At 37.3% G+C, this 20,752-nt stretch overlaps 1 protein-coding gene across 1 annotated transcript in view; it reads left to right on the top strand.

Moving 5' to 3' along the window:
• The window catches only part of ELL2 (elongation factor for RNA polymerase II 2), a 76,795-nt gene that overhangs the window by 52,084 nt on the left and 3,959 nt on the right, over positions 1-20,752 (top strand). Inside the window, exons 5-11 of the mRNA XM_012477575.2 lie at positions 2,038-2,297; positions 7,846-7,970; positions 8,144-8,231; positions 10,122-10,692; positions 13,325-13,388; positions 18,521-18,692; positions 20,661-20,705. Of these exons, the coding sequence (XP_012332998.1) occupies positions 2,038-2,297; positions 7,846-7,970; positions 8,144-8,231; positions 10,122-10,692; positions 13,325-13,388; positions 18,521-18,692; positions 20,661-20,705 (1,325 nt within the window). The remainder of the gene's footprint in view (positions 1-2,037; positions 2,298-7,845; positions 7,971-8,143; positions 8,232-10,121; positions 10,693-13,324; positions 13,389-18,520; positions 18,693-20,660; positions 20,706-20,752) is intronic.

Here is a 20,752-nt window from a genome sequence, read left to right as displayed (position 1 = left end):
TCCCAGAGAGATAGAAGGGCTCCCCAGTTAGCTTGGTTTAGAAAAGAGTTAAACAAATTTCTTTTTGGTAAGACTTGTTAAGGAGGAGGGAGTGTGGAACTTACAGCATTTTTTAAACTTGTGACCTTGCCTCTATTTAAAAAAAATTTTTTTCTATTAAAATTTCAAGGAACACTAATATTTGTTAACACTGTTGCAACTGGTAAATGGTGGATTAAAAGGTTTGTTCTTGCTGCATTTTAAATTTCAATCTGTGTTCACACTCTGGCAGCCTGGCAATGTGGGGAAATATGTACTATGTTGATTCCTGCTCCTCTGCTTACTTGTTCTCTTGCTGTCATTCACTTAGTCATTAAATACTGACAAAACACCCACTGCCTTGCCCTCATGGAGCTTATAGCCTAACACTAAGCAACAGTAAACATTAGGCATTTGTTCATAAAACCTTTTTTGCAAAGACTTACAGGCAGGAAAATTAGGTATTAAATCACAGAACCTCCCAAATGCTAAGTGAACACTTTACCTTTTGAGCATATCCCATTAAAAGCCTCAGTTTTCTCATCTGTGAAATGGGGACAATGCCTGTCTTTTCAGGTTATTGTGAGACCTAACGAGATAACATGCATGCAGCTTTTAGCACAATGTCCCCCACATAATTGGTGTATTAGTTTTTTTCCCATCTGACATTGATCCAGTTGTCTCTAATTTAAGAAAAATACAGAAACCCAATATGAATCTATCTCTACAACTCTAATTATAACTTAATAGTTTTTCTTATCATTAGGTAGTGTCCCCTTAATGTTGAGTTCCTTTGTTGTGTAATAGTTTGATTTTTGCAATTGGTTTTGTACAGATAGTAAAGAAACATACCAGCCAGTAGAGGTTTCAGTTTGAGAGCATTCATCTTTTTTCCCTTACTCGAGGTAGGATGGAGTCAAAACACATAGGCCCTCTGGCCAGGCCGGGGGAGCCCAGCATGGACAGAATTACTGTTTAGTAAAGCTCCTAGTTGTTATTTTGTTCCTAATGCAGTTGTCCACGTTGTATGTTATTACAAGTTCTTCCCCTTCTTTAACTAGAGGGTGTAGAGTTGGGGCTTAGTGTGTCCTAAACAAGCTAAAAGACTCCACCTGTAAAATCGTAATAATGAGAGTCTCATACAGTTTCATGCTACTTTTTGTCCCTTCAGCAAGGAACGGTTGCTGGGATTGTCAGTGACCAGGCATGTCTGGATAGCTTCACACATACACATAATACCCCGTTCCCCTCAGCCCACACATGTTCTAGAAGTAGCGACTTGCCCAGTGGCAGTGTTTAGTCTAAACAGCAAATGGGTTAACCACATGAACAGCACTGGCCCATGCAAGAATTGTGTGAAGGCCTCCTTTGTACCATTTTCCATTTCTCTAACTCACATGTGTAGTCTCAGCACTGCAGAGGATAGATTTGTTTGTGCCCTCTGAGATTGGTTGGTTGGTTGGTTAGTTTTGTTTTATGAATCCTAAAATTTGTCATGGCCTGTTTAAAAAAAAAAAGAGTATCACTAGTGGATGCCTCATGATTTTAACCTCCACCCACCTTGTGGCTTTTGAACCTGTGAAATTACTAAGGTTATGCCCAAGCTCAGCCAAGACTGTCTTCTTAGAGAGATCCGACAGGTATTTCTTACATTTCATCATGATCACTGTATTATAGGTTGCTTTTCAGAAATGGCATATATTTATTTAAGGTATAAGTTATCAAGTCTGTTGTTACAGTTTATGTCACTAGTTCTTATCTTTGTGTAGCTAAATAACCAAAATACATGTATAATACATATTTCCAAGAAATGATTTTATTAAAATAATTTCTAATTCAAATTTTAGGCATTTAAAATGCTTTCTGTTTACATGCCTTCTTTAAGACTGAAATAAAGTGGCCTTTATTATTATTATTTCCTCTAGAAATGAAGAGGTAACTAAATCAGAATTATGGAAACTGAGATGCTCATATTGTAACCCACAAATGTGTAACAATGTCATTTCCACTGGACTTTAGGGAAAAGAGTGCAAATTCGGAAAGCACCTCAAGCTGTTTCAGATACAGTTCCTGAGAGGAAAAGGTCAACCCCCATGAACCCTGCAAATACAATTCGAAAGACACACAGCAGCAGCAGTGTCTCTCAGAGGCCATATAGGGACAGGGTGATTCACTTACTGGCTCTGAAGGCCTACAAGAAACCGGAGCTACTTGCTAGACTCCAGAAAGATGGTGTCAATCAAAAAGACAAGAACTCCCTGGGAGCAATTCTGCAACAGGTGAGGACAGCTGGAGAGAGGTGCTTCCTGCTTACCTTCTTGTTACAAAGTTAATTTAAAAAGGCTTGTTGTCATTATTATCATTATTGAGATAGAGAAATTTCAGGATTATTTTGATCAGTGGTATATGAAATACAACTCCTGAATATTAAGTTAAATCATCTTATTTTAGGCACTTAATTAAAAACCAGTTGAAATGTGAGTATTGTCTTTATTTGAGACCAACAAATTTTGTTCTCAAATTCCATTAAAAAGAAAACAAGATTTTATTATCTGTTTTTAGTCTTGAATACACTAAAGTATTGCCTTAATTTGTAATGGTTATTGTCGGTGAAGTTGTGCAATGAATTCTGTTGGCCTTTGATTGGTATAAGCCAGAATATTTTTGCCTATTAAATAGTTTAAAATGTATCTTGCCCCACATACTTTGTGCTGCCCTATTACTCTGTCTTTTTCTGCCACTGTGTGTGCCAAGATCAGTCAGTTGTTTGCATAAAAGGATATAAAATTGTAATGGATTAGCAGTGATCCTGTACCTTATCACAAGCTTTAAAGATCAGTGGTTTGTCAGACTTTAACCGCCTGTATTTTTTTTCCTTCCTTCCTTCCTTCCATCGATCTTTCATAAAGGTTTGTGAGCATTCAGATCCACCATAAATAGTGGTCCGCCTCTTTTATTTTTTCTAAAGAAATAACATTTCCAAAGAAGTTATTCTAAATTTCATAATTAAAAAAAAAAACCTTACAAGTTTTCATCTGTTATTCAAAGAGTAATACTTTGAAGTATATTTTATTTATCCATTATCTCTTACATCCACCACACAATACTAAATATTATGAAAGGGTAAAACCATTGTCTCCAATTCAGGTTTAGTCAGTCCCCAAGGTATCGCAATCAGTCTTAAGTATCTTTATTAAATCCTTTAGCACTTTTTGGAAATAATTTAAATCCATATGTCACATAGCAGTTTTAAGAGCTCAAAAGAAAGGATGAGAGAATAAATGAGAATGACAGTGTGTGTGTTCCGTTTGATATTTGGAGAAGCAGTCACAGTCAGGTTAAAAATCACAAAACATTTGGTAACCGCATCCCCAGAAAGGTTGTGAATTACCTTCTCGGTTTGATAATGGAGAGGGCAAAATGCAGAGGCGGTTCGCACATAGACTACTACTGATATATGGCAGTAGTTTTGTGATTATGTATATACATATAGATATCTAAATACATATGTACGTGTGTGTGTGTGTGTATGTATCTAAAAGTGCAGATATACTTTATCCCCAAGCAACTGAGGCATGAGAGTTATTAGTGTTGATCATTTGGTAGAATCTAGAGCATCTTCTCATCCTGGTAACATATTAGAATCCTTTGGGTAGCTTTTAAAACATGTCAGTGCCTGAACTCCACCCAAGCCCAACAAAAGCTAAATATCTGAATGTGGGACCTAGGCACTCATATTGTATATGGCCCTGATGATTCTAATATTTGAGCTGAAACCACTGGCCTACTGAAAACACAGATAGAAGGGCTAATAACATCTACCATTTTTTTAGCATATACTATGTGCCAGGCACAGTGCTAGGCATTTCACATGCACGATCTCATTTCATCCTTACAGGGAAGATAACAAAGGAATATTCAGAACTTTGACATAAACCAATTATATCTAAGTTCCCTTTCCTGAGCATAGCTCGCAGCTAACAAGAAAAATAAAATGATTTTGCTCCAATAAAACTGACCAAAAGTAGGCACCAGAGAAAAAGAGAAAGAGCAGCAAGATATACAAATCATCCCAAAATTGATTATTCTGTCCCACACAAACTAGTTGGAAAACAAGTTACCTAAAATAACAGTTATGCTTTGTCTGTGCCAGTAGAGATAATTTGCTTATTTGTTAGTTACACAGTAATTTTCAGAACCCTGTGGACATTATTAATTCATCAAAGTAATAGGTTATTAAAATAAACTAAGATGTTGGCTCCCAGTAAAATTTGAAAGATTGTACCTAAATTTAAAAATGTTTAACATCCACCAAGAAATTTGTTTATTGCTGTTTATTATTAAACTGATATGTATTAATAAAGCCTTTTTTTTCTTAGAATGACTTTTTATGGAAAAACTAAATTTTAACATCAGAAACTAGTTACAGTTGAATGTTTCAAGCTTAACATTTAGATATTTGACTCAAGCTGAACATTCATTCATTCAATTCAATTTATTAAGTGCCTACAATGTACCAGACACTGTTTTAAATGCTGGAATCCCCAAGTGACCCCAACAGAAACCCAGCCCTCATGGAGCTTATTCATGAGACAATTTCAGGTCAAATGGGATGTTGAAAGGAGCTGGGGAAGGGATCAACTATGTGGAGAGATCAGGGAACCTTTTCTCACATGGCTACATTTTAAATGAAATGATGAGGGAAAGACAAGAAGATGAGTCAGCACTTGTAGGTGGGTTCAAGACAGAGTCCAGAGCAGATGGAAGAGGGAGGCAGAGGTTAAATCCCAAAGGATTTTTTTAGGCCGTGGGCAAGAAGCTTACGTTTTATTTTGAGTGAGATGGGAACTCATTATGGTTTTAAAAAAAGATATGATATTATCTAATTTATAAGTTTAATAAGATCACCCAGACTCCTACAGCAAGAATGGCTTGGAGGGGCAGGAGTAGAGGAGAGAGACTACTTAAAGAGGCAAACATTTTGTGATATGACTTAGTAATGGTTGGGTGTAGGGAGACAATGAGGGGAAGAATGGAATCTGTGATAATGGCTAGCTTTTTGTCTGAGCAACTGAATGGATATTGAGCCATTGTCTGAGATGGGGAGGGATGGAAAAGGAGTAGGTTTAAGGGGGAGAAGAGAATCAAGAATTCTGTTTTACATAGACTATATTCGGAAGATGTCTATTAGACATATCCAAGTGGAGATAGATGTCAATAGATAGTTGTATATAAGGGTGTGGTTGTCAGAGAATACTTGGGGCTAGAGTTATAAATTTAGGAATTAGCAGCATATATATCAGGTATTGAAAGTCTTCAAACTTAATGAAATCGTCTTAGGAGGAAATGAAGAGAATGAGGAAAACGGAGCAGAAAACAGGCACTGAGCACTTCAGCATTTCAACATATAGAGGACTGAGAAACAGAAACTTAAAAAACAAAGGTCCTGGGCCTGGCACAGTGGCTCATGCCTGTAATTCCAGCACTTTGGGAGTCTGAGGTCAGCAGATCACAGGGTCACAAGTTCAAGACCAGCCTGGCCAACATAATGAAATCTCATCTCTACTAGAAATACAAAAATTAGATGGGTGCTGTAGCAGGCACCTGTAATTCCCACTTCTCGGGAGGCTGAGGCAGGAGAATTGCTTGAAGCCAGGAGGCAGAGGTTGTAGTGAGCTGAGATTGCACCACTGCACTCCAGCCTGGGTGACAGAGCAAGACTTCATGTCAGGGGAAAAAAAGATCCCAAGGGAGGAGGAAACCAAGAGAATATCCTATTACAGAAACCTAGAAAACAGATTGCTCTGGGGGTGGGGTATTATTATGTGTAGTACTAGGGGTAAGAGCAAATGGAAGACATTTTGGCTCATACCTACAATCCCAGCACTTGGGGGGGCCAAGGGAGCATTGCTTGAGCTCAGGAGTTTGAGACCAGCCTGGGCAATATGGTGAAAACCCTTCTCTACAAAAAATGCAAAATACAAAAAACTAGCCGAGCATGGTAGTGTCCACCTGATCACCTGAGCCCAAGAGATTGAGGCTGCAGTCACTCCAGCCTGGGTGACAGAGTAAGACCTTGTCTTGAAAAGAAAAGAGAAAAAAGAGTAAGAAGAAAGAAAAGAAAACTGATGGATCATGGATTGCATTTATTCCACTTCAAGAAATCTGATATTATCCTATATTAACTTATTTGCTAATTTGAATTTTAAGATAAACCTACTCTTTTCTTCTTTATAGCAACATTAATGTTAGAATAGTGTTCAGCTAACCTGTGAGAAGCATAAACTATCATTATATTTGATAGTACTTTTAAAAGACATAGAAAGAATGATCTATTCCAGTAGGAAGTGATAGGCAAGAATAATTTTCTCCTAGCCTTAAAAATTACTTTTGGTTTGGCACATGAACCCATATGTTTGTGTAGTTAGTTAATGGCTAAGCCCTGACACACTAGGAATTGCAGTTAAGGGATAAGAAAATGTTACACTTCAGAATAAACTTGCTGACTAACAATAGTAATTTAGGGGTTCTTTAGGCGCATGTTTTCATTTATTGGTTTGGGGAATTTCAAGGACTTTGAATAAGTGGTTCTTCAGGAGAACTGGCAGAAAGAAGAAGCAAGCATGGTTATCCAAAAAAAGACAGACAGGGTTATCAGAAGTGATACTATTTATGATGTAAAAGTTTTTGTTGATGACTGAAAGTTTATAACCCAACATTTGGGCACTGTTTGGTTTCTACTTAATACAAGTGATTTTTATTGTGGTTCAAAAACCAAACCACTGTTTGGTTTCTACTTAATACAAGGATTTTTATTGTGATTCAAAAGTAATGGACTCTGCCCAGAAGTAAATAAGGATGTTAGTAATATCGTAGTCCTTATGCATGGTTTCGCTTTCTGGGATTTCAGTTACCCACGGTCAACTATGATCCAAAAGTATTAAAAGAAAAATTTCAGAAAAAAACATTTTGTTGGTTTTAAGTTGCACATTGTTCTGAGTAACTTGATGAGACCTCACATTGTCCTGCCTAGGATGTGAATTATCCCTTTGTCCAGCTTTACACTGTAGCTGCTACCCACTCATTAGTCACTTAGTAGCCATCTTGGGCCATTATTAAGTACAATAAGGGTTACCTGGACACATGCACTGCGATACCACAGCAGTGGATCTGATAACCCTTTATATGTCCCCCATTAGTCACTAGCTGTCTCCATTTTCAAATCGACTGTTGTGATATCACAGTGCTTGTGTTCAAGTTACCCTTATTTTACTTAGTAATGGCCCCAAATCGCAAGAGTAATCATGGCCAGCATGTTGGCATAATTGCTCTATTTTATTAGTAGTTACTGTTGTTAATCTTTTACTGTGCCTAATTTATAAACTATCAGGTATGTATGTATAGGAAAAAACAGTATATATAGGGTTTATTACCATCAGAGTTTCTAGGCACCCACTGGGGGTGTCGGACTGTATCCTTTGAAGATAAGGAGGGGACTACTGTACAACTGTTTTGGATTCCTTTGACTAAAATAATTGATTTTTTAAAATCGCATTTTTTCCTAATATGGGCTTATTGTTTGATTAGAAATATTAAAAATGCAATGGCCATTCAGGGAAAAAAAAAACATTAAGCTGTATATATAAAGTTTTAATCCCCAAAATGAAGTTAATGGCATTTATTGAGGTCTGGCATATAATACAAACTAGCTGTCCCTTTGGGTCAATTGATGTAATTATTTTCAGTATGAATCCTAAAGGTTGCCTGTTTTAGGTTAGGAGATGATAATAAAAATACCTAATGCTCTGTTTTTATACCTCATACCAGGTAGCCAATCTGAATCCTAAGGACCTCTCATATACTTTAAAGGATTATGTTTTTAAAGAGCTTCAAAGAGACTGGCCTGGATACAGTGAAATAGACAGACGGTCATTGGAGTCAGTGCTGTCTAGGTGATTTCTCTTTTTCTTGCTTTAAAAAAAAAAAATTCTATAAAAATTAAAGAAGTAATTATTTTAGTCATTGTTATTTTAGTGTCAAGGTGGGAAAGAAAAGCAAGGTGAGCTTTCCATCATGAACATTTTTAAATTATCTCCATAACACATAACATGTTTGTCCTTTACAGAAAACTAAATCCATCTCAGAATGCTGCAGGCACCAGCCGTTCAGAATCTCCTGTATGTTCTAGTAGAGATGCCGTATCTTCTCCTCAGGTATTTCATAACCTTATAGAATTATAGACCTGACATAGACATTAGGGGTCACTAATCAGTTCCTCTGATGTATAAGTGAGGGAGATGAGGCCCAGAGAAGCTGCACAGCTTGCCTGCCCAAAGCCAGCTGGTTGTGGCTGAGCTTAGCCTAGAATTTAGGTCTTGGCTTCCAGCCCAGAACTCTCTCTACTACACAGCACTGTTTGTCAGGGTACTTAATGTCTACCTTGGTTTCCATTTTTAAAGTTTACATTTTGTTGTAAGATTATCTACTTTCCAATTTGGTCACTAACTAGAAGACTTATCCAGTCCCATACAATTATCAGATTATATGGAAAATTGAAGAGATTTAATTTTGTCTGGGAACATGTTCCAGAAGAATATTTTAGGGGGAAGTGGATTTACAATCAGCAAATAAACAAAAATTATGGCATGTTCCCATGCTTTCTTAAAGCCCTTTTCAATTGGATCCTTATCAGAGTACTCCCAATCAGATTCTTCTCCAGTTTAGAGTTTTCCCCAAGAGATTCAGCTCATCCTAGTAAAAGGTGAGAAGGTCCTAGGCAGTACTAGAGTGAAGACTGCCTGCTTCTTAGCTGACTGGCCAACTTCAGAACTCTCTCAGTGTTCTGGGTGCTTTTGACAGACACTGGGATGGCCTCCTCACCCCAGTAGTGCTGACACAGCGTCCTGCCTCTCTCTCTGTGAGAGACCCTACTCCCAAGAATTAGTGAGAGGCCCACAGATGTGTGGAGAACACTAAGCATGCCCTGGGCAAATGGCCATTCACACATCCAAAAATATTAGAAACCTATTGTGATGAACAGAGGGGAAACAAAAAAGAAAAAGGAAAACAGTTCTGTTCTTGCATATACAGTGTCTATGGAAGTCTCACTTTTAATGCCAACTATTATGAAACTACTTCTACTCTGATCAAATTATATACTGGGTGCCAAATAGTGTTAAATTGAAAACAGAATAAAGTAATGAGTTGATTACCATTATTTTCTTTCAAGCCAAAATACAAGCCACAGCATTACATTTAAGCATAAATGTGAATTTATATTTTGTACTTTTCAACTATCTAAATTTCCTTTTTAACTTAAATACTATTATTGTGGTTGACAGATTGGGCTACTATTACCATGATTTTTTTTTTAAGTACTTCCACCTAATTTTAATTAGGCCAGTTATTAAGACCTATTTTCCAATCTGGTGAAGACATATGTAAGGGTAAAAAAAAAATTAAATAGCATTTCAACAGTGATAGAGATAGTTGGAGAAACTACTCTGAAAGTGCTGGCTGTTCCCACTTTAAGACAGGTGGAATGATAAATGACAGCCAAAATATTCTTAACTGGAGCATTTTAGCCCATCAAAGATTAAAATAAGTGTGGGCTATTGCCCTTTACCTAGCTATGTTAGTTCTCACAGAGTCAAATGGGACAAATTGCTTTCTCTCATTTAATATAACTAGGTTAACCATGGCCAGCAAGGAGGGTGACTGCCTTTGTTTAACACTCTCCCAAGTGGTATAATCCACATATATCAGCATAGCCTCACTTGGAACTTAGGGTAAAGCTGTGTGATCAGAAAGAATTTAGTAAGCACTCTGAGAAACATTTGCCAGATTCTGCTTTTTGACATTAAACATGAAAATTTATTTCACGATTGGTTTTATGTTGTTGTTGTTCTGGTTTAGTTTCTGTTTGGGTGGGGATTTTTGTTTTGTTTTGTTTTCTTTTGCTTAAGTGTGAAGAAAGGTTAACATAACCCTGGTAATAGACTTAAGTATGAGTAAGGTTACTTAGTTGTTTAATCCCATACATATATTGAATTTATTTAATTCTAGTGCAAACTGGCTCACTTTTTTCCTTTTCCCTCCCCTAGAAACGGCTTTTGGATTCAGAGTTTATTGATCCTTTAATGAATAAAAAAGCCCGAATATCTCACTTGACGAACAGAGTACCACCAACACTAAATGGTCATTTGAATCCCACCAGTGAAAAATCTGCTGCAGGCCTCCCGCTGCCCCCTGCAGCTGCTGCCATCCCCACCCCTCCACCACTGCCTTCAACCCATCTGCCCGTCTCACATCCTCCTCAGATTGTAAATTCTAACTCCAATTCCCCTAGCACTCCAGAAGGCCGGGGGACTCAAGACCTACCTGTTGACAGTTTTAGTCAAAACGATAGTATCTATGAGGACCAGCAAGACAAATATACCTCTAGGACTTCTCTGGAAACCTTACCCCCTGGTTCAGTTCTACTAAAGTGTCCAAAGCCTATGGAAGAAAACCATTCAATGTCTCACAAAAAATCCAAAAAGAAGTCTAAAAAACATAAGGAAAAGGACCAAATAAAAAAGCACGACATTGAGACTATTGAGGAAAAGGAGGAAGATCTTAAGAGAGAAGAGGAAATTGACAAGCTAAATAACTCCAGTCCAAATTCCAGTGGAGGTATTTTACCTTTGTAAAAGTACTGACTACATGTTAGATGAACTGGAAGTGCATGCTATCATGAGTTTGAAATTATACAGTTTATAATTAGTAATCCTTTTTTAGCAAATGCTGTTTCATTATTATTTAGTGTTGTGCTTTTGAGCAGTTTTTTTTTTTTTTTTTTCATTTTATAGCAGTTGTTTTCAGTCTCTTTCGGCCAATTATTAAACATGGTTTCTATATTAATAAGAATGGCATTTGAAAATAACTCTGTCACACTTCAGAGACTTACTTTTGGAAGGTAGACTTTTGACATTCTTTTCCATATCTGTTATGATATCGTGCAACCTCAACATGACCTATTATATGCCATTCTTGAACTGATTTAACCAGACATACAATTCACAGCAAGAATATTCATTTCCTTCTTTCTCAATGAAACAGGGTCACCTTGCTTTAATTAATATTAGCACAGGGGAAATGTCAACTTTTTAATAAATCAGGTGAGATAAAATTTCATTTGCAGATCCATAACATCATCTTTATTTAGAATGAAAACACTTTGTTTTTTGCACAGCTATTAGCTAGTGTTTGCTTAATAAATCTTAAGGATTGAAGCTTTTTACCCCAATTTTGAGAGTCCTGTTTTAGTGAACTAACATCAATTGTTATTTGTAAAATTAACCATTTCAAGCTTTAGGAGCTTAAATGCTAAATATCTAGACATCCAAAGAAACTTAAAGCTTTACCTCTAAAGGAAAGAGGTAATTCATAAAAAGCCTGCTTGCCTAAGATGTCCTGAGTGTTAAAAACTGACAGAATTAGATTTTTCTTATTTAAAAATATGTCCTCTAAAACTTAATGCCTTGCATGCTAGCACATAGAAGATCCAAGTTCACCATTTGGCATTGCTGCCAATTTTGAACCCAGAATAGCTAAGGCAAAATTCCCTGGGAAACTATGGCTTTGGAAAAATTACTTTAATGAGTAGAGTTATAAGGAGAGTTGTCTTTCTGTATTTTGCTCATAATTCTGAAAGTCTGTAATCCTTAGATTTTGTCTTTCTGTATTTTGCTCATAATTCTGAAAGTCTGTAATCCTTAGATTTAATCTTTGCCATATGAGAGAAGCTATTTTCTTTTAGTGGTACTTCCAAAGAAGCCTTTGCAGAATAATATGATATGATACATTGCTTTTATTGATCTAGACTGGATACATTGCATGTCAAAGCATTTCTGTTTAAATATTTCAATCAATATAATACTATGTAATGGCACAAAAGATAGGTGTAAGCTTTTTCCCTCGACACTCCTGTAGTTGAATTTGTCAGGTCAGGAAAAGAAATTAAGAAGTAGAACTCTGTGTTCAGAGTTCGTAAGCCACTGGGTAAACTGCACTCTCCACACTTTCTACCATCAGGTGGTGATTCTGAGTCATAGGCTAGAGACAGGAAAACCGTATTTCAGTATGTTGAGATCTACATCAGAGTTTCAAGTATTCTCAGAGTTGGAGACCTGGAGAAGCAAACTTATGTCTCTTTGAATCCTTTACTAAAGATATAGTAACTTTCAGAACCAGTTGCATAATCACAAATTTAGGAAAACTCCAGACCCACATCTGCATGTTTTGGGACTTATCTGGTATCTGTAGCAGAAGGGAAGCCAGGTGACTTGCACTCAATGCCTTTCTCTTTAAGACTCAGGCTATCGTAAAAGCGTGTTCTTTTACCCAAGCATGAATCAAATATATTTATAGGTGAGCAGCATGCACTCAGAATCTATGTATAATATTTGCTTAGGGTACTTTGTTCTTTAAAATATTAAACCAAGAAATTATCTAATATGCACTTTCATTTTATATGTTTTGCCAGTGGGTATGATTAGGGTTTGAGTTATCAGTTTAACCCTATTCTGAATGATAAAAAATTACCAAAATAAAATATCTAAACATATCCACTGGACATGGTGCATTTAAGCAAATGGAATACTGAAGGATTTACATACCTGCACTGTGTAGCCACAATGTTTAGCACTTCTTTTGTCCTTAAAAAAAAATCTGCTTAGTGTTATGAGTTCTATAGATTACAGGAATATAAACTGACATTCAATAATACCTTATTTTAAATTACTTTAAACCAATGGGAAAACTTCCACCCAGTTTCACTGTCTGCATACAAAAAAGAGAGGCAATATAAATACAGTGACCAAAGCAGTCTGCTACCTGACTCTATTGTCTCATCCGCCTTGTTTGAATCCCATGAAAAGTAGATGTTGATGTAAAATTTGTATCTCCCATTGTCTGGCTGCATCTGCCACCACAATCCTTGAATTGCTGGGCAGATGCCACAACTGTTGTTGAAAGAATAGAAGATTGACCTTGGGTTAAGATGGAATTTCTTTATTGTGCAGACACTGCAGTAGCCACGGTGCTTTAAATGCCTGGCGTCGGTTCTGCTGGCGCTGGTCATAGGGCCTCTATTGTTCATGTTCAATTGTATTCCTAGCTCACTGTTGCTTATTGAGATGGAAGAATAGAATTTGAGGAAAAGTGTTCCAGATGTTTCTAATCTATTTTAGAATTACAGGCATTTGATAACCTTCCTGGTTGATGAATGCTCTGATTTTGTTTTTTTGGTTTTTTTTCTTTGTAGGAGTTAAAGAGGATTGCACTGCCTCCATGGAATCTTCAGCAATTGAACTCCCAGATTATTTGATGTAAGTTCATATGTCTGCCAATGGAGAGAGCAGTTTAATTTTAGAAAGTTTGCAAATTCTTTTCCCATAATTTGCAAATCAGAAAAGTAAGAAGTTCTAGAAATAGAGTCCTGGAGCCACCCCTGCAATTGAAAAGCTGCCATTAAGCCTGCTTGTCCCAAATCTACCCTTGTCTGCATGAGCAGGTTGTGCCTCCCCCCGCTCTGAGCTGTGTTCGTTGGCCTTTAAGTATAGAGAAGCCTGTTCTTTGTTCCAGGGCCAGGCTAAGCATTTGATTGTGGAAGATTTTAGGGATCTGACTCTTCAAAGCTGACAGTCTGTCAATGCACAGTTATTCACTTGGGCCCCCCAAAGGGATGGTTTATTACTGACAAAGTGCTTGAACCTCTGTACATAATAATATAAAGTGTAAAGATAGATTTTTATTTAAGTAAAGTTCTTTCCTCAAATTAATTTTTAGAGGAGAGAATAGTAAACTCTGATCATTTCAATTTAGTAATGGTTATATTTTTCTTGTTATGACAACAAGTTGCTAAATGCTGAGCTGGGGACATTTTTGTAACTGGTTATCACAGAAATTATAACTTGAACACATAATTCTAGCTTTTTTACAGAATAAAAGGCTTCTGTAAGAAGAAATAATTAAGTTGCAAGAGCCTGGAAAAATGGAGAGGGAAAGAGCAAACAAATATGACTTTGGCTAGCTTTGAAAATGAACAAATGTGCAAAATAGCTAGAATGTAGAAGGGAAAATTGAATCTAGGCTGTCTGAACATTTTTTTCTATTAAAAGCATCTCATGATGGACAGTGTTAAACTATGCTGTTTAGCCCTTTTCATTTCCAGAGTAGAGATCATTTTAGCTTTAAAACGTGTTACTCCTGCTTAACAGTAGTGTGAAAGCTATACTTATTGGGGAATGATATAGTATGAAACCATAATGCTGGTTATCATCTCTTAACTAACAGGAACTCGAGAAACCTTGCTGAGTACCCTCTCATCTGAGGTAGTGTATGGTTTTAGAGTTCTGTAGGAGAGTCTTGAAAGGCAGCTATCACCTACCACTTAGTTGGCCCAGGAAGGGTCACTTGTCTGCAGCCAGGCTTCCAGGACAGCCTCTGGCTCTGCTGCTGAGGGGGTTCACCTCTTTAATTGCAAACCACTTCTCCTTAGAACTTTTAAATGTCAGCCCCTTGAGTAATAGCTGCCAATGCAATGCTCGTCCTTTTTGATGGATTTTGAATTATTTTTTATAATAGTGACATCTACTTATTATATATGACAAAATCATGTGGGAGAACTAAAAAATAATGCTAAACTTTTCCCCATGGATTCAAGGCTATTGTTGTTTTGCCAGGTTCATTAGTTAATCACCTCCCTCCTTTCCCCCCCGCCCCCCACCATCACCAGATAGAGTTTTGCTCTTGTTGCCTAGGCTGGAGTGCAATGGTGCAACCTCAGCTCACTGCAACCTCCGACTTCAGGGTTCAAGTGGAGCCTCCCAAGTAGCTGTGATTACAAACACCCACCACCATTCCTGGCTAATTTTTTGTATTTTTAGTAGAGACAGGGTTTCACCATGTTGGCCAGGCTAGTCTTGAACTCCTGACCTCAGGTAATCCACCTGCCACAGCCTCACAAAGTGCTGGGATTACAGGCATGAGCTACCACACCGGCCTTAATTCCATATTTAAAAGGTTTTTTCAGATTACTTATCTAAGGATGGTTCCTGGATCCATCTTAGTGCAATTCTGTCTGTCTTCATGTTTCTAGTGCTATGTGACTGTTTGCTTAATTTATTTAAATAAAGGCAATTCATATTAACCCAAAACTAGTCTTATATAAATACAGCAAATTTTCTAAAAATGGTGAGAAAGCATGGATTTTCAGAAAAATTACCAAAAATACAGAACTTAAGTTGCCTCATAAGAAAACTGAAGGGACATCCTATAAAACCTAAATGATCAACCTGTGAATAATTCATACTTAACCAAAATATTTCTAATTTTTATGCAGTAAGAATACTTTTGCTTGTAGTTGTTAAGCTATCAAAACTGATTAAAATTTTTTCCATCACTGCATAAAGAGCCAACTTTACAGGGAAATGCGTTTCCTTAAAATGCCAGTGTAACCAAATAATCTCTTCTATCATAGCAACACAATTGTTTTTTTTTTCTTCCTCAAGTGTTTATTAATTTTTTTTTATTGTACTTTAAGTTCTGGGGTATATGTGCAGATCTTGCAGGATTGTTGCATAGTACACACATGCCATGGTGGTTTGCTACCTCCATCCCCCTGTCACCTATATCAGACATTTCTCTCAATGTTATCCCTCCCTACCCCTCCGAATGTCCCTCCTCTAGCCCCTTACCCCTCAACAGATCCCAGTGTATGATGTTCCCCTCCCTGTGCCCATGTGTTCTCATTGTTCAACACCCACCTATGAGTGAGAACATGCAGTGTTTTGTTTTCTGTTCTTGTGTCTGTTTCCTGAAAATGATGGTTTCCAGATTCATCCATGTCCCTACAAAGGACATGAACTCATCCTTTTTTATGGCTGCATAGTATTCCATGGTGTATATGTGCCACATTTTCTTTGCCCGGTGTATCATTGATGGGCATTTGGGTTGGTTCCAAGTCTTTGCTATTGTAAACAGTGCCACAGTGAGCATACATGTGCATGTGTCTTTATAATAGAATGATTTATAATCCTTTGGGTATATACCCAGTAATGGGGTTGCTGGGTCAAATGGAATTTCTATTTCTAGATATTTGAGGAATCACCACACTGTCTTCCACAATGGTTGAACTAATTTACACTCCCACCAACAGTGTAAAAGTGTTTCTATTTCTCCACATCCTCTCCAGCATCTGTTGTCTCCAGAGTTTGTAATTATCACCATTCCAACTGGCATGAGATGGTATCTCAATGTGGTTTTGATTTGCATTTCTCTAATGACCAGTGATGATTTGCATTTCTTCGTATGTTTGTTGGCCTCATAAATGTCTTCCCTTGAAAAGTGTCTGTTCATATCTTTCGCCTACTTTTGAATGGGTTTGTTTGTTTTTTTCTTATAAATCTGCTTTAGTTCTTTGTAGATTCTGGATATTAGCCCTTTGTCAGATGGGTAGATTGCAAAAATTTTTTCCCATTCTGTTGGTTGCTGGCTCACTCTGATGACTGTTTCTTTTGCTGTGCAGAAACTCTTAAGTTTAGTTAGATCCCATTTGTCTGTTTTGGTTTTTGTTGCCATTGCTTTTGGAGCAACACAATTGTTGACCAGTTTGGTATATTCCCTAAGGAAATTATTAAATAAAATACTGAAGGTGTGATTTTGAGGAAGCACAATAAATATATAACAAATTAAGTCTGAGTTTCAATATCAGTTTAACTACGTTGCTTATATATGCTTATCCCTAGGGACCTCTTTTTATTCCGGGGCTCCCTCTGGTGTGTAGTCAGGACAGCCCATGCCCAGGAAGGGCTGCTTCACTGCTTGGCTGGCAGTGTTTCTTTTACAGCTAAGACACCAGGAGGGCAGGTTTACATCAGCAGACTATCACTGTCTCAATTACTCTTAGAAAATTAAACCTCTGCACTGTCTAACTCAGCATGAATAAAAATATTAATGAGGACACTAAGTTTGCTCACTGCATCACTTTTCTCACATTTCCTGCTAGGCATCTGTGATATTAGCAATTTAAATAAACTGATGAGCTTATATAAGACCATTTGGAGAGGACTGAACTCCAAGATTTTGTGGCAGTGAAGAATATATGTGTACCTTTAGGAGGCATCCTGAAGCTCCTGCCACCTGTCTGAAATTGCTTTGAAATCTCCATTTTTATTTCAGACAGTCAAGGGAATTTTGCGTTAATGACAGAAACACAGAGTCCAAAGAACCAGGCCAGATCCTTATGTGATCCCAGTTCCTAGATCTACAAATAAGGAATACTCTAATAGGCCAGATGCAGTGGCTCATACCTGTAATCTCAGCACTTTGGGAGGGCAAGGCAGGGCAACATGATAAGACCAGCCTAGGCAACATGATGAAATCCTGTCTCTACTAAAAATACAAAAATTAGCTGGGCATGGTGGTGCACCCCTATAACGTCAGCTACTCGGGAGGCTGAGGCACGAAAAGTTGTTGAGCCCAGGAGGTGGAGGTTGCAGTGAGCTGAGATCACGCCACTGCCCTCCAGCCTGGGCAACAGAAGCTAGACTCGGTCTCAAAAAACAAACAAAAAAAAAAACTTAATACTAAGTTTAATAATAAAATGCTGTTTAAATTTACTTGTTACTGAATAAATGAGTGCTCTAGGAAAATGGTCTTCTCTTACCAGGTAAGAGCAATTCACATCCCAAAGTAAAACACAGATTTATGTCATTTTATTAAGAAACTAAATTAGACGAATAATACAACACTGGGTTCTGTTCAACAGAGTATGACACTTAAGTGTTTGAAAAGAACTAGAGAAACATGCCTTTTTGGTCCAACTCTCATTTTACAAAATGATTGGTAATTTCCCTTCTGTATTTTATATATTTGCCTGGTCAGAAATATGAGGAAAGGGATAGAGGAAGCAAGCCTGAGGTACCTTGTTGAAGATTTCTGCTGGTGGCATGTCTGAAAGGCCAAGCAACAGACTGCCTCTCATAAAGCAGTAGGTCCAGAGAGAGCTTTGACTTTCAGCACTCAGTGACTGCGTGACATTCTCCTGGTCTCACATTACCCATTGAGTCCTTCTGTCTCTCTGTGACTTGTAACAGATGGGTTAGCATCTACCATTAGTGTGGTAGTGAATTATCTTGGAAAGAGGAAGGTTCAGGAAACTAGATCTATGTAAATATTGTTTTCTTTTTACTTAGTTGCATTTTAGTTCCATTGCCACCATGTCTTTGCCACATTTACTCTGTTTCATTGAAGCTCTCAGACTCTCCTGTGTAATTATTTTACCTGGAAGATGTTTCGAGGAGTGATCTGGCAGCCAACCAGTGGCAGAGTGGCATTAAACATTAGTGACACATGCATGGATATAATCTCTAAATATTTGGTTTAAATCTCAGACTTGTATATTCATGTTTATTGTGTAGCTACTCTCCATTTATCTTTTTTCCTTTTATCTTATTAGAAAATATATCGCTATCGTCTCCTATGAGCAACGCCAGAATTATAAGGATGACTTCAATGCAGAGTATGATGAGTACAGAGCTTTGCATGCCAGGATGGAGACAGTAGCTAGAAGATTTATCAAACTAGATGCACAACGAAAGCGCCTTTCTCCAGGCTCAAAAGAGTATCAGGTAAATGGATTTGTTCCTAGATGGACTGACTATAGTATTTTACCTTTTTTCTTTCCCTGCCCTGCTCAACCTCAGCCATCACAGTGGCCTTTAGAGTAAGTACTTTTACAGATCAGTTTCTCTGCTGCTTTAGGAAACTAAATATTTGAAATAGTTCTTGAAAATAAATTATCATAGTAAACCTGTATTTCTACCAGTGGAAAAAAACTTGTGCCACTATAACATATCACATATTGAGAAAAATACCAAACACAACTAAATAGGAGAAAAAGTTGGATCTTGAGACTCAGTTAAATATTTGATTAATTACACTGCCAACTTAGACTACAGCTCATAGGTCTGGTGCTATCCCAAAACAGTGCTGTTTCAAGTTGTTTTTTTTTAAACCTCAATCTGACATAGAATAGGAAAGATATAGACATAGGAAATAAAGAAGGCTTCATACACAGAGACTTGGGGCTTAAGTAAAGAAGTTTGGTCCTTCTCACTACAGAGTGATCTTTGTTAACCCGTCTTACTTTGTTTTCACTTTCCTACCTGAAGTGGTAATATTACTACAGCTGACGAAGAGCAGGAGATGCCTGACCTGTCTCCTGATTATTTTTTGTAGTTCTTAGCAAAGGGATTGATAGAAATGCGTATTCCCTCCCTTGTGGGCTAGGTTACTTTGACACACTTCACAGACAGATGGTATAGTGGCGCCTCTGTCCCAGCCCACTACCACTGTCCAGGCTGGAACTTACATGAGACAATGGATAAGTTTTCCCACAACGGGAATACAGCCTGAGAGCATTTGTGTCCTAGAAATTTATTATGTCTTCTATTAGTGGGCCTTAATCTTTTTCAGCAAGCTGGTGAGAGTTATAAGATACTGTGCCAGAAGAATCGGTGTTTAGAGGTACAAGAGGTTGGTGATGTGGTGGTTTGGGTTTTTTTTTTTTTTTTCTGCATAGTCATTTATCAGTGTATATGATTACACTGAAACTAGAATGTAGTTCCAAGGATTACTTGGTTAGGAGCGGTTAATATTTGTGTGGCCTTGGGCAAGTTACTTAATGCTTCTTTGCCTATGAATTCCCTATCCATAAAATGGGATAATCATTGAGTTGTGAGGAATAAACATAAGTAAGCACTAGTAAAGTGCCTGGATCCATGCCTGGTACTTGGTACATACATTAGGCTAGCTATTATCCCTCCAGGAACCTGACCACCCCCCATCAACCCCCATGGACAGTCACTGTTCTGGTTTCCAGTGTATTCTTTTGGAAGTGTGTTTATGTGTGTGGTATGTGCATGTATGTACACATGGTATAAAATGTATGTACATAGTAAATTCAACATATACACCATATTTAATTGAATGTAAGTTTTCTTCATTTCTAAGATGTACCATTGTTTTATGTCCTAATAACTTAATTATGATACATTATTGTTTGTACTGGTTCCATTAAAATGGGGAGAAATGAGCATCTTACAAGTAATGAAATTTTTAGAATATAATACTGTTCTGTTTTCCCTTTTAAACAAATGGTATCAAGCTGTCCATAGTGTTCTGCACTTTGCTTTTTTTCACTAAACAATATAATGCATCTTGGAGAACTTTTTTATATTGGTACATAAAGTACTTCCCCATGTTTTAATGGCCTCTTAGTATCCATTGTATAGATTGATGAACATTTCAATTTTGTTTACTGTCTTCTGCTTTACAAACAGCGCTGCAGTGAATAATCTTGTATATGCGTCATTCACTCAGGGGCAAGTATATCCATAGGATAAGTAGAATTGCTGAGTCAATTTTGCATTTTCTATTTTGATAGCTGTTGCCACACTGCCTTTCATAAAGATTGTTTCAAGTTACATTCCCACAGTCAATATTTCCTATACCCTTGCTGAATGCATGTTAGCTATTTGTATTGCCACACACAAAATAAGTTGTTCTCTTCTAATTTCTAATATTTAATTTTGTAGAATGTTCATGAAGAAGTCTTACAAGAATATCAGAAGATAAAGCAGGTAGGTATCATCACTGTTAATTTTTTAACCTGTGGTTGAAAAATGTT

Source organism: Aotus nancymaae, unplaced genomic scaffold (genome assembly GCF_030222135.1).
Source record: "Aotus nancymaae isolate 86718 unplaced genomic scaffold, 86718_ANA_hifiasm-v0.15.2.pri h1tg000014l, whole genome shotgun sequence".
NCBI lineage: Eukaryota > Metazoa > Chordata > Mammalia > Primates > Aotidae > Aotus > Aotus nancymaae.
Note: the sequence above shows the minus strand (reverse complement) of the source record. Positions and strands in the feature narration are given on the sequence as shown.